The sequence below is a fragment of the Rattus norvegicus genome, chromosome 5 (genome assembly GCF_036323735.1).
Source record: "Rattus norvegicus strain BN/NHsdMcwi chromosome 5, GRCr8, whole genome shotgun sequence".
In the NCBI taxonomy this organism is placed as follows: Eukaryota; Metazoa; Chordata; class Mammalia; order Rodentia; family Muridae; genus Rattus; species Rattus norvegicus.
In genome coordinates this window covers 81,805,718-81,820,276 of record NC_086023.1, presented here as the reverse complement: position 1 = coordinate 81,820,276, position 14,559 = coordinate 81,805,718, and the positions used below count along the sequence as shown (strand labels likewise).

At 51.5% G+C, this 14,559-nt stretch overlaps 1 protein-coding gene across 7 annotated transcripts in view; it reads left to right on the top strand.

Moving 5' to 3' along the window:
• Positions 1 to 14,559, top strand: part of Akna (AT-hook transcription factor) — a 47,009-nt gene that overhangs the window by 19,660 nt on the left and 12,790 nt on the right. For all 7 annotated transcript variants that reach the window (XR_005504479.2, XM_006238257.5, XM_063287937.1 and 4 more), the window contains 8 exons: positions 545 to 619; positions 5,427 to 5,583; positions 6,161 to 6,315; positions 8,935 to 8,994; positions 11,866 to 11,993; positions 12,410 to 12,611; positions 13,968 to 14,128; positions 14,235 to 14,435. Coding sequence is in view for 6 of the 7 variants with exons in the window: in XM_006238257.5 (XP_006238319.1) it covers positions 545 to 619; positions 5,427 to 5,583; positions 6,161 to 6,315; positions 8,935 to 8,994; positions 11,866 to 11,993; positions 12,410 to 12,611; positions 13,968 to 14,128; positions 14,235 to 14,435 (1,139 nt within the window). In the remaining variant the exon portion in view is untranslated. The remainder of the gene's footprint in view (positions 1 to 544; positions 620 to 5,426; positions 5,584 to 6,160; positions 6,316 to 8,934; positions 8,995 to 11,865; positions 11,994 to 12,409; positions 12,612 to 13,967; positions 14,129 to 14,234; positions 14,436 to 14,559) is intronic.

Here is a 14,559-nt window from a genome sequence, read left to right as displayed (position 1 = left end):
CTCCTGGAACTCACTGTGTAGACCAGGCTCTCCTGGAACCCACAGAGATCTTCACACCTCTGCCTTCCAAGTGCTGGGATTACAAACGTGCACTATCATCCCTAGCTTCATGCTTGGCTTTTTAATACAGGTCTTGAAGATCCAAACTCAGCTGCTCATGCTTTCACAGTAGGCACAGACCCGCAGACCCCACCACCCAGTCCAGAACCTGACCTTTCACCACAACGACTCATTTTCAGGTGCCGTGAGTGTGTGCGCACACGTGCTCATGTATGTGTGGGTGCTTGCATACGGAGCCCAGCAGTCAGCTTTGGGGGTCTGCCTAAGTTCTCCACCTTACTCGTGCTTCTGGAGACAAGGTTTCACTCTTACCTGGTACTCACCAATTCTGCTAGGCTGGCTGGCCGGATCTGCAGAGATTCACCTGGCTCTGCCTCCCCAAATGTGTGCCACCGCAGCTGGCATTTTTACTTGGGTTTTGGGGATCGAGCCCAGGTCCTTGTGCATGTGTGGCAAGAGTGACTGCATCTTTCTCTCTGCACAGGAGGACTATCACAAGCTCCTCACCAAGTATGCAGAGGCTGAGAACACCATCGACCAACTTCGCCTTGGGGCCAAGGTATTGACTGGCTGGAGCAACCTGAGCTTCGTGGGTGGAGCCAAGAGCGGGGACTTGGCTTGGGGGAGGGACCAGAGTCTTGGAGAAAGGTCACTGGCTCCTACATCCTGAGACTGTGTATTGGGGAATAATAGTCCTTCAACCACCACCAGGCCTCTCTCTGACCTTGGCATAACCTACCTATCCCTGAGCGCTCTCTCTCTCTCTCTCTCTCTCTCTCTCTCTCTGTCTTTGAGTGATGGAGCCTGGGGTACGCAGCAATGTCACCAGAAGCTGTCCCCTTCTCTGTGACTGGAGGTGTGACTACCTAGGCTGACTCCTGATTCCCATTCTAGCCAGCTGGGTGACTTTCAGGCTGTAGTCCAGACTTTCTGCTCAATCTTTGGCACCCCATTTTTCTGGGGTCACACTTTCACCTTTTTCCTATGTCTCCCCCGAAACCACCTCCTTTTACCCAATTGGAACTGAGCAGTGTGGGACAGACCCATGGGGTACAGAAGGGATTAATTAGCTCATCCACTCTGAGAACTGGGTAGCATAGCCTCCTACCATGACCTGTCTGTCTCCAGAGGAGGCTGAGAACCCTGAATGGGGACCTTCTCTTTCCTGGGGCATGGCAGGAAGTGAGTCAATCAGCCCCTGTGACTTTCTGCTTTCCTCATACCTTATTTTCTCAAACAGGCAGCATGGAGGAGGCAGGACCGCTGTGGGACAGAGATGTAGGCCCTCTGATTGTCACCCTAGAAAGAGGACACCTCACCTACCCCCACTCCAAGGTCCCCCTGTCGTGTGTTGACCTCACTCATGCCTTCAGCCACTTCTGGGGAACACACGGGTGTAGTCAACCATAGCAGAAAGTTGAAAAGGGCCTGTCTCCACATCTGTGGCCCTGCCAGGTGCAAGCAGGACCCTTCCCACGTGGTCTCCTGGACACATCTGTTGGGTTACATCTGTCAGATTGTGAGAAGACTTTCTGGAAGACAATAACCCCTACTGATATCTTTAGGTGCCCCAGAGCTCTGAGGGAGTGTCAGGACAGGCCTGGGGAGGGCTGCAGAGAGGGCTCACAGGACAAACTGTAGGAGATGCTGTATGATTCAGCCACCCTCTGCTGCTCTCTGCAAAGATAACTCTTCAGCCTAAAAGAGTGAGTCTGTTCAGGTGATTGCACTGAAAATGGCCCATCATTCCCTTCACCCCAGCCTCATTGCCATTTTGGGAGTGACTGGGGCACAGCTCAGGGTCCCAATTTGCAGCAGAACAGGGGGTCATGGCCCACAGATGCTTCAGTTTCGGAGCTCCATGTTCTCTACCAGAAGATATCCTGCTCAAAGCCCACTGCAAGAAACCTGAGAGGGCTTCCTGTCTCTCACACGGATCTTTGAACATGGCTTTTCCAGAACCTGCTGAGCTCTTTCACTCTGTCCAGAGCTCAGAACAATGCAGGAGAGGCTAGGACCGCCCAAGAGAGAACCGGGATGGAATATACCCTGACACCTAGGCTCCCTTTGTGGTGAGGAGCTGATATCAACATTGGCTGACCCAGTCAGAGCCCAGTCCCAGACTAAAGGTGTCCCCTCCACTTGCAGACACAGGCTAAGCCATGAGTGTCCTAGAGCAGGTGTGAGACACAAAGGTGGAACTGGATCTATCTGTTCTTGCTGAATTAGTCCCCTCGGGTCTGGACTCCCTAGCTCAGCCCAGCATGGTGTGTGTGGGACAAGCTTACAGACAGGCAGGTCATGGTGATAGGAATAACCATTGGTGATTCTGTTGACTGCTACCCTAAGTCCTTTACAACTGGGCACAGAGAGGTTAAGTAGGGCCACACAACATAGAGCTGCCAGAGCTACGGTTTGACCCTAAACACTGGCTGCAGGGCCCATGACTCACTCGCTCTGCCAAAACCAAGCCAACAACACTCACCAAATCTGTAGGCAGAAAAACTGCCCATGGAAGGCCAAGCTTAGATCTAGGAGAATCTAGGAACCAGTGTCTGGGGAGCAGGGAAGAGGGGACAGGACTAAGTAGGAGTCATGGGTAGGCTTTATCCTGTATGCTGACTCTAGAATCTGGGATGATGTCACCACTTGCTGTCTTGTTGCTACTTCCAGTTCCTGTCCCTTGTCTCAGCTTTAGGGGGATGTGAAACAGTTGAGGAGACAGAAACCATCCTTAAAGGAACTGGGGAATGATGTCACCCCCTTTCCTGAAGTGGATTCTGCTGCCACTCTGGGCAAAGAGGCTTCTGATGGGGTTCAGTGTATGTGGGAGGCCTATGTGCTCAGAGCAGCGGGGAACACTCCTTTCCCTCCCCTCTTTCCCCATTCATAAAGCTCATTTCCATTTTAAAGGCTTGGAGACCCCATCTGTGCCCAGAATACTCATTTGTTTAACCCGATGTTTCCCAAACTCTCTGGTCCACACGGCACAGAGTCCCCAGGGCTTCTGAGTATCCTTGCGGTGTCTACTCTGTCAAGGACAGCAGGTCATAAGGGACAGGCCCTATGGCTCAGCAGGTGCTAAGTCCCCTCCCTATTCCCTACCTCCTCTGGATGGCCAGGGCCCCACAGGCCTGGGGCTTTGTCTCCCCCTTTTCATCCTCTGTATCTAGAAGCTGCCAGGTTCCCGCTGCTCCTCAGGTGGAGCCTTGGCACAGTGGGGGGGGGGGGCAAAGGGGGCGGGGCCTCCCCTGGGATTTGGGTCACCTCAGGAAGAAAAGGGTGCTGCTGATGGGCAGGCCTCCACAAGCAAAGCTGAACAGATGGCCCAGAGGATTATGAAAATCCAGCTTTGTTCTCAACTAGGGAGGCTCAGGCTAGAGGAGGGGGAGGCAGTGTCACCAAATTGCACTTGAAACAGCCAGGCCCCAAAGAACAGTTTATGTAAAGGGGCTTCCTGTCTTGGAGGCTGTGGAACCCCTGAGCCAGGCCCATCTTCAGCTGCTTAGTCTTGGTCATGGGGTGGCAGAACACTCAGGGTAGCCCAGTGGAGCTCTGAGACAGGTAGCAAGGCATCATAGGAGTGTATCGTTTTTACTGGCCCGCCTTCACAGGAGCCATATACACAGCCATAAGGATGGGAGGATGATGAAGGTGGCAGGATGACGATGGAGGTTAAGGTCATGGTGAGATGATGGGGAGGACTGACTGTGGTGGTGGTGATGGTATCACTGTCCATGTGCTGACCATAGTAAGCATGGTGATGGTGGAGATGTTGGTGACTATATTAGTTACTCGCCTATTGCTGTGGTAAGATACCATGACGAACCAACTTACAGAAGGAAGCAGCTATGAGGGTTTATGGCTCAAGAGTCCATCACTATCTCAGTGGAGAAGCACAGCAGGCAGTCACGGTGTCTGAACAGCAGACTGAGCGCTCACATCATAAGCTACCGGCAGGAAGCACAGAGAGCAAACTGAGACTGGTGTGTGGCACTTGACGCCTCAGCGCTCACCCCAGTGGCACACGTCCTTCAGCCAGACTGTGTCTCCTAGTCCTACCCAGCCCCGCCCCCAAAAGCCACCAGCTGGAACCAAGTATTCAAATCCTAAGGCTATGGGGGACAGCCTCTTTCAGACTATCACCAGTGCCAATGGTGAATATGCAGGTGGCAGCTACCATTCACTGAGCACTAACTTCGTGCGTGGGGACGTCAGCTGTGCCATCCACTCTAGACCTGAGTGTGTCCTAACGGGCCCCAGGCTTTGGAGCACACGTACTAAGCCAAGCTAGGCAGACTGAGTATTTTCAGCTGTGGCTTCCACAACCTCAGTCAGGGATGCCTAGCTCGGCCGCTATGGTGTGAAAGCTGCCGTTGATGGCATGTAATGACAGATGTGCCTGCAGCCAGTGGACCCCTGGATACAAAAGCAGGCCCTGGCCCCCCATCTGTGTTCACACTCCTGCTTGGAATCCCTGTATGCCCTCCTGCTGAGCTCCAATGTGCTCTGCCCGACAGTCAGCTGCCTCCTTACACACTTGCCATACCATCTTTGTGTCAGAGCACACAGCGTCTCCTTCATTCATTCAAATAGCCATTTACTATTCATTATTATCAACGTAGTTATTATTGGAAACATTTCATTAAAATGTTAATGAGTCTTATATGTGTATGACACATATAATGTAACCATTATTGTTACCAGTGTAAAATCATAGGCTTTGGGACTAAGTCCAGGTACTTAGCTGGTGATCTCTTGTGGCACTTCTGGGACTCCAGGGCTCGTAGGAGATCACAGAGGCAATTGCAGAGCCTGCATGGGTCTGTGCTAGGTCCTCCACAGGACTGTGGTTGTTTAGCTTGGGGATTTTGTGGGGTTCCTAATAGTGGGAGTTTTGTCTGCTCTTGGCCTTTTACTGGGTGGCCTCACCAGCCTTGATGTGAGAGTTTATGCCCAGTATTATTATAACTTGTTAAGCTGTGTTCCACTGATATCTATATGAGGCCTGCTCTTTTCTGAAGGGACATGGAGGAGCAGTGGACCTGGGGGGAGGGGACTGGGAGGAGTGGAGGGAGGGGAGGCTGCTGTCAGGATATATTGTATGAGAGACAAACTAAAAAAAAGAAAAACAGCAGTCATCCCTACCTGCCTCCCTTCCAGGACCTCTGTAAAGACAACAGGAGGCAGCTTTTAAGTCCTCCACACAGTGTAGGCCACACCAAGAAGTGATGTTCATGATTCCCAGGCTAAGGGTGAGGCTTCTGTGTGGAGAGTGGATGAAGCCTGGAAGACAGATGCGTTGTGACCTTTACCATGAGCTTGACCCCACCTGACTCCTCCTTCCCCGCCTTCCTCTTCCTCAGGTGCACCTGTATTCAGACCCGCCCCAGCCCAGTCAGAGCTTCTGCTCTGGGTCAATGCCACAGGGAAGCAAGGTCTTATCTTTCTCTATCCCGCAACCCAGATCAGCAGAGTGGTGGCCTGACCCTGCCCAGGATTCACAGGCCTCTGAGGCCACAGGTGAGTTGGGGAAGGAGCAAGGGCTTTTAAGCATCCTCCTGTTCATGGAGGACATTGGGTTCACCTTGGGAACCATCCTGGGTAGAGCCGTGGCTCAGCCACTTGGCCTCTTGGTTCTGTGGTATGAGCGTTGTCTTCCTTGAGCCCATTGTGGGCCCCAAAATGGACACATATGATCCCAGTTAGTCCTCACCCAGAGCTGGTAAGGACCACCAGCTTTATAACACCAGCTTTCATAACCCCATGATGGTTGGGAGACTCAGGGCTCAGAGAGGCAAAGGTCACACCAGGGCAAAGGCAAGGGCAAGGATTTGAAACTGCTTTTCCATGAGTTAGAGTCCATATTTACAACTGAGATTCATCCCCAAGGCCTGACACCATCCCCTCACAGCTTGGATCTAGGGTAGATCCATACCTCATTTTCTCTGGTCATGGAGCAGCATAGAGGCCAGCCCTCTTCCTGGGCTAATGGTGAAGGTTAGCCAGAAGGGATATGGTCTGAGTTGCCTCAGGGCTTCAACCTCGGTGGACTGAGGCACAGTCCTCAGCCCCAGGGTTCAGCGGCTGTGTATTCCAGGGTGGCCGTTCCCACGAACAGACCTGAGTCCCTCCTCGTCCCCCAGCATGGCCACTCCAGGGCGGCCTCATCAGAGCCAGGGCATTGCTGTAGACCAGCCCTCCACAGGACAGATCCAGGCACTGACCTCTCAGGCCAGCCGGCTCCTGGCCAAGGTGAGTAAACCCCAGCTTTGTCCCACAAGACACCTCATCCCAAAAGCATGGGGCCTCTGTGTATGAGATGCTTACACCAGCCCCAGATGTCTCTGTTCTACCTCCATGTGGGCTGACGGCCTTTCAGGAGAACTTGACCATTCCTACCCCTTGCCCTCAGACACCATGGGATCCAGCCTTCTTGTCACCCAGGAAAAGTTGAACCTGCCTATTAAGTGGCAATCCGTCTGTTGTCGCAGTTTCCCCATTCGTCTTGGAGGTGTCCTATGATTGTCCACGGGGAGACAGACCCTCACCTCTCTCTGCCCTCCACCAGACATTTTCCTCTTTATGACTTCATTCATTACCGAAGCCAATCCTATTGCCTCTTGAGTTTTACAGCCAGCACTCAGCTCAGAGTTGTCTGCAGGTTTTTGTCTAACTTCACACTTGGCTCTGTCCCAAAGGTGTCTAAAGAGACTTAAGAAGACACAACGCCTTAACCACATTCTGAAAACGGAAGTGGGGGAGCTGAGGCAGAGGGAAAGTCCACACAGAGAGAAGTAAATTAAACTAGCTCAAAGCCAGCAAACAAAATGTTCTGTTGGGCCCCAGCCCTCAACCAGAATTACACTTTGGGCTTTGAGCTTCCGTCTAGCCATCACAAAAATATAGACACAGTTGTTACGTTACCTTGTCCAAAAAACCAATTTCTTTCACCACTACCAACATTCTTTTTTTTTTTTTTTTCTTTTTGGGGGCCTGGAGGTAGGGTAACAGCTTTGCTGAGATCTAATTAACATATCACAACTTCATGAGCAGTCACATCTTTTCCTGTGTCTCGGTCCTGCAGCCATCATGGCTCAGGTTAGAATATTTCCATCACCGGAATGACACATCCCGGAAGCAACCTTTGACCATCCCACCCTTCGCGCCCAACAATCACTCACCTGCCTTTGTCTTTGCAGTTTGTGGAACATGTTGTATAAGTAGAATCAGCCGTGTCCCCACTTCGCATCTGATTTTTTTGGAGTTTCCCTGGTGTTTTCTGGCCCCTCTGTGGTCCTGCAGTGTGTCATTCCATCACCACCTTTCTTGGTCCCGAACCTGGGAGGGCAGTCAGTGCACACTGAGCAGATGGAGGGCATGGCTGAGGCTGCCCCACCTGGGAACCACTGGCCCTTACTGGGCTGTTTGCTTCTTGACATTGGATAGGTTTGAGTGAAGATGTGCTAGGAGTACAGAGCACATGGGAGCACACAGGAGCACAAGGACATGTCAAAATGAGACTTGCAACAATCCCACAGGTTGGCAGCTCATGCCTGGAACCCCAGCACGTGAGAGGCTGGGCAGGCCGATCACTGAATTCAAGGCCAGCTTAGGGTTCTGAATGAGACCATGCTTTAAAACAAAACAAAACTCTCACTGGACTCACTGGTCATTTTTTTTTAACCGATTACACAAGTGCATCTGTCCACACATCCATGCATTCAATAAATGCGATTCAAAATAAAAATATGTTATTAAAATTAATTTCCCTATTTTTACATTTTAATTTCCCCAATTGTTTAAGTGTATAGGATATGTAGCTCACATTACATTTCTTTTTTTTTTTTTTTTTTCTGGAGCTGGGGACCGAACCCAGGGCCTTGCGCTTCCTAGGCAAGCGCTCTACCACTGAGCTAAATCCCCAACCCCCCACATTACATTTCTACTCCACATATTTTTAGTGACATGCTATCATGCAGTTACATAAGTTTTCCTATTTCACTTTACCCTAGTCCCCTCAATGAATATGCATTGTGATGTGTTGTTGTTATTGTTTTCTAGACAGGGTCTCATTATGTAACCCTGGCTGTCCTGGAACTCACTTTGTAGACCAGGCTGGCCTCGAACTCATGGAGATCCTCTTGCCTCTATCTCCTGATGCTGGGATTAAAGGCAGGCACCATGATTTTTATTTTAAATATTTTTGTCCTTTTTTTGTCTGCGGTGTCAAGGCTAGAACCCAGATCCTTGTAGTTTCTCAGTACACATTCACCACTGAGCCACACTGTCACCTACACACTCAGCACTGAGCCACACCCTCACCTACACACTCCCCACTGAACCACACCCTCGCCCCCAGACTGATACTGTGGAGTCCCCACAGCTGAAGTCTTTCTCCACCTTCAGAGGACTGAGCAGCTTCTGTGGAAACACAACCCCATTTTGTATAAGAGACTCAACGTCCCTGTGTTTTGATGGTTACTCCCTGTACTATATCCCAGGCAGCTCCCTTACCTTGATTGGCCCTGGAAATGGCCTCTGTATGTGGGAATATCCCATGAGTCATTGGTGGACGCATACTGTTCCTCGGACAGCATGTGTGCTGATCCTCCCACCAGTCAGACTGCAGGAAATGCCCCTCATTGGTCTTCCTACACCTGAGTGCCCCTTCTAGATTTTTCCCAAGGCTGTCCTGCCCAAGGCCAGAGGTGGAATCTATTTCCAGGACCCACTCACTCCCTGCTGGGAAGATACCTCGCATTCTGAAGGCAGACCCAGCCCTTGCCACCAGAACGCAGTGTGGCTGAGTGTGTGAGGGTTGCCAAGGGGTCTGGATTCATAAAGCATGCTTCTTTCCCTCCTACTGTCTAGGTGGAATCCTTCGAGGAACTGGTACTGGCCGGACACCTCCCACCCCAGGACCAAATCAAGGTACTGCTACCCAATGTGGACGCTGCACCAGCAGTAATCGGATAGCCTGTCCCCAGAGTTGAGTCTCTGAGCCCCCTTTTGCTAAAGGCAGGTGGCCGTGAACCAGAGCAGTGTCTCTCACAGAGGCTGAGACTAACTCCGACTTAGTGCCCCAGACAGATGCTTCCAGTGTCATGGCAGCCAGCCCTTGCCGAGCCGTGATGACTTACCAGGCAGTCTGGATATGTTATCACAGTTTACCTCCTCCTCATAAACACCCACCAGGGAGCTACAGTCATCTCGCCAGCCTAACTGATGAAGCAGAAGCCCAGAGAGAAACCACACAGCCATGGGCAGCAGAGCCCTGAGCTGGAGCTGCTGCCTCCCCAGTTGTGACCCCGGCCACTGTACCCCCAGGCTCCAGAAAGGGGCCTTTGCTTTCTTACCTACTTCCTAAAATTTGAAACCAGGGATAAATAGGAGAGGGGATCATTTTCCCGTCAAACCGTTGCACCATATATACTTGTTTTCTTTGGGTTCAGGTTTTAGGTAGTTATAGTCAGATATGTCCAATCTTTCCTGCTTCCGATCAGGGCCTGAGGAAGGTGCATGTGGGACCCCCAAACCTGGGAGCTTGTCCAGGGGAAGACTGGTTGCACAGCTTGGGTGAGATCAGGGTCCTTACAGAAATGGGAGAGACCCAGGAGGAGGACCTGTCCCCACTCCAGAATCTCTTCTGGGTCCCTCTCATTGGACAGAGACCTGGAAGCCAATGGGGGAAAGGACCCTTGTGGGGCAGGGAAAAAGAGAAGCAGAAATCTAGCCTAGGGGAGCAGCTTCAGGACCCCAAAAAGTGTCACGGAGTGCTTGTTCCCCAGGTTCCAACAGGCACTGCAGCAATGTCCAGTCACAGCATGTGTGACAGGCACTGTAGCATATCACGAGGGGGATTGGGGTCACCCTGGAAAGTTAAATCCTTCCTTTGGGACTGGGCATTACCTCGGTTGGTAGAGTGCTTGCCTTGCAGGTGTGAAGTCCTGAGTTTAAGCCCGGCATTGTATGGAATTGGGCGTGTTGGTGGTACAGGTCTGTAATCCCGGCACTTGGGACATGGAGGCCAGAAGGTCAGGAGTTAATCCTCAGCTCCAAAAGGAGTTTTAGGCCAGCCTGGGCTATATAAGACCCTGTCTCAAAATTCCCTTTAAAATGTGAATACACACAGCAATCTTATTTATGCAAAACGGTTTAACGATTTCATTCACATATGCAACAATTAGTTTCATCTCCTTAACTCTTGGTCACTTCTTTATGTCACAAGTCTTTTGAATTCCTCTTTTCTAGTTCCTTTTGCTCTCTTTACAGTACTGGGCTCTGAACTAGGGTTTCGTGCCTGTGGGTTAGGCAAACATTCCACCACTGAGCTGTGTCCTCAGCCCTCTCTTTACTTTGCATCTTTAAATTTTTTATTATTAGCGTGTGTGCGTGTGTGTGTGCGCGCGCACATGCGTGTATTGTGTGTGTTATGTATGCGCATGTGCGTGCACATGGTGTGCATGTGTGTTCTGTGTGTGTGTTCTGTGTGTGTGTGTGTGTGTGTGTGTGTGTGTGTGTGTGTGACAGTGTGGGGGCAGAGGTCAGGGGACAGCTTTGTGAGTCAGATTCCTCTTCTCACCTCTCCACAGGTTCCCAGGAATTGAATTCGGGTCACCAGGCCTGAGTGATAAGTGCTTTACCCACTGAGCCCTGTCAGTGCCCCCAACTTTGCATTTTTTGAGACAGGATCTCACTGGATTTCTCAGGCTGGCTTTGAGCTTGTCATCCTCCTGCCTCAAACTCTCACACAGATGACAGGCTTGTACCACCACACTCTCTAGCCCCAAAGCATATGATATTAGCACAGCACATCTGGGTTTATTCCTCCTACATGACTGCTGTGGTACTGCCCAGCCTCCACCTTGACTTTCCCAGTCCCTCCTAGCCTCTGCCTCCTCTTCTATGCCAGCATTTTTAACTTTCACAAGTTACTGGGATCATGTGACTTTAGTCCTTGTTTGTCTTCACTTAGCATAAGTCCTGTGCAGCCATCTTCATTCTACAAATGACATTTTCTTCCTCTCCATCCTCACTCCTCCATATCTAGGGACCCTGGGGGCTTCTGGGATATCAGACATGGCTGGAAACTACTTTCAAGATTCAATAGATTCCTAGGCTCCTATAGGAAGGAACTAGTAGGACAGAGGCCTACAGCCATACATTGATTAGATATATTTACATTGGCTGTGAGGGCCTAGCAGAGTTTGGGACCAGGAGCTCTGGGCACAGTGGCCTGAGACACAAGTCTTGCCTGTACAACTTGCTCACTTACTGTGTGAGTTTCAACAACTTAAATTTTTTTTGTGTGTGTGCTATGATGGCAAATTATCTCTCTCACTGCAATTCTGCTGGAGCAGAAATGAATGCAGAACGCTTTATCTAACAGACACCATGTCAGCCCATAGTGTGAGGTGCTAATACGATCTGTCCTCACCATCCGTAAGGACTGGGGGAAAGGGTGATTTTACTTTCTGAATGGCATGGGTTTCACATCAGGAGTGAAGATCCCTATGGGGACACAGTGGTATGGGACATTTGCTGCTGCTTCTGACCAGGAGCCATGAGGTCCTGAGGTCTACCCAAGAAGAGCAGTGATGTCTGGGCTGGTTCCTAGGCTTTAAGTGTTGGATGGCAGACAGCTCCATCTGGAGAGAAGCCTCCAGAGGTGCTCAGCCACAGCCTCTGTTTCTCAAGCTTCACGTGAGCCCCACAGCCCCCTACCCAGGAGCCACTTGTCCATTGTATGAGCATGAAGCCTTTAAAGCAAGGCACTCAAAGCTCTTGGCCCTTGTGTTTCAGAGCTTGGAGCAACTGAGGGCAGCCCACATGGCCCTAGAGGCAGAGTACGTGCAGGCCTGCGGAGAAGAGCACCTGGACCCTCAGCTTGATGCCTCCCAGGGGAGTCCCAGGACTCTCAACCTCTGCAGGTACGTGCTGGACAGACAGGCCCAGGAGGGTAGGACGGCCAGGCCAGGCCCCTGGTTCTGTCCATCTCCAGGAAGGAGACATTTCACACCTTTCATTGTGTCACAGGGACATAGGAACCCCTGTCCTAGTGAGCAACAAGTCTAGGGCTGAGAATCCAGTCCCTTGAGATACATTTTGCAGATCAGAACTGTATGTAGAGCCTGTCACCAGAGGAAACTGGAGCCCACTTAGAGTCACACAGCATCGGGATGGCAGAGGGCACTGAGCTGAGGCCTCGTGGCTCCCATTGGACCTTAATCATCTTGCTATCGAAGTTCTTGGTGGCCACCTATGAATGGCTTATGTGGACACTGAGAGGACACCCCTAAGGTCTCCAATTTGACACTTTCACCATGCTGATATTTCTTCCTTTAAGGGAGCTAGAAGCAGAGATATACCAGCTGGGACAGCGCCTGGAAGAGCTGCAGGACCATATAGACCAGACCCGAGCAGAGCCAGAGCCATGCGGGACAGACCTGCAGGACAGCACCCCAACCATACCCTTCCAGCCCCAGCCAGCTCACCTACCCATGCCTTCAGGACCAGTGCCCCCGCCAGATGTGCAAACCTACCAGGAGGTACTGCTCTGCCCCATCTCACTGGTGCAGTCCCCACCTGCTTCTTATTCACTGCATGTTACATTTCTTCACTATACATTTAGGGAGTGTGTGCCATATTCTAGGCCCCGTGACACACAGTGGGGCTGCAGTGGGGACGGAAGGTGGAGAAGGTGACCTCTGCTCTTACGGAGTTTTCTGAATACAGGAACTAGTTGTAGAGTTATTATTATTTTGATAGCATGTTGAAAGAGAAATACAGACTCTGTGGAAGTGAAGGGAGGGCACTGTAACTGACTAGGGCAGGGACATAAACTGTCTCTGAAGAAGTGGCGTTTAAATGAGATGGGAGAGTAAGTAGGAACTGTTCAATGCCTGGGACACATCATTCAGTGGAAAGTGAGTGAGTTTTATGGTCTGCCACGTTGCTGGAGGCTCCAGCATGGGTCTTGTGATGCAGGAGCTTGTGGTTCATGTCACAATTAGCCCCTCCCTGGGTCTTTAGTAGAGGGTGGCAGCAGGCACTTGTGGGTCAACCAATATGATGCTGGGAAGTGACAGGGTAGAGGGGGAGATGAGTACATGAACTTAGACAAGGTTCAAGGGTTCATTCGATCTGACTTGGATGACAGTGAGAGAGAAGACAGCCAGTTGGCTCCCTGGGCCCCAGCCTGAAGCGAGGTACAAGGGGTGTGGGTGCTTACAAAGCTAAGACACCAGACACAGTCTCTGTGTGGAGCGTGCTTTTGACAGAGCTCTTTCTCCACACCATGGTGTTAAGGGACAGCCACTCTCTCCCTTGGGTGGACGAGCTATGGTCACATAGATGGCAGTGGTGGCAGTTCTTGTCCCTAAGCTCCTGCTCTTGGTTCCTGGGGACTGGCGTGCTGCTGCTGAGCAGGATTGAGCTAGTGCATTAGGAGAGTGGGTGAGAAGGCTGGCCCTGAGGGTTGGGGACTTACCCTTAGCCTTGCCCAGTAGGCAGAACAACCCTGGCAGATGGCATTCCCTGTGCTGACAGGAAGCCTGAATGTCCAGGCCACAGGGGAAGGTGAGCACAGGTGCCTCTGGCAGGCAGACGGCCCTGGCTCTGGTATGGCTTTAGCATACCACACCAGCTTCAATTTCTGCATGAAGTGTGTTTTGGGACACCGAGGAGAAGTTTTATCTGTAATATGCCTGGCAGGCACCAAGAGCTCAGCTCCCAGCAGTCAGCCATGAAGACCCTACAGTCTTCACAGGGTCTCACACACATGAACGAATGGCAGGAAATAGGCCAAGGAGTTCACTGTTTCCTGCTCTTCGGTGTGCGGCATGAGATGCAGAGGCAGATGCTCAGAGTGATGGTTAACCTCTCTCCCCCACTTCCTTGGCCAGCCTGTCACCACCACCACTTCCCCTGGAAACTCCTGCATGCTCCCCATGCCCAAGGAGGTAAACCTGGGCATCAGGACAGAGGGAAGCCCAAGAGGTCTCCTGGTCCCACTCAAGGACAGGAAGCTTCAGGCAGAGCAGGACTTCCATGGCCTTCTGGAGAGGTGAGTGTGCATAGGAAGAAGACATTGTCCACTGCTGGGCTGGCCACTCTGGGTCTTGCTTGTCCCCATGGGCACAGGTGATACCCTCTTGGGCATCCTCCTGCAGATACCTCAGTGTGAAGTCCCTCCCTGAAGCCTTGAGGGTTGAAGACGAGGAAGACCCGGAGGAGGAGGAAGAGCAGCAGGATCACCCTGACACCTTGAAAGTTGATGGTTCAACTGCAGCTCCAGGAAAAACAGAAGCCAGGAGGGCATCACCAGGACAGCACCCAGCACAGGCTGAGGAAAGACACAGGGCTGCTATCCAGTAAGTCGCTGGCCTCTGTCACAAACGCCAGTGTCCCACAAGGAGGTGGCCATTGGCAGCGCAAGCAAAAGAGTTAGGGAGGTGGCTCAGTAGTAGAGTGGACCATTGTCCAGCATGCTCTGAG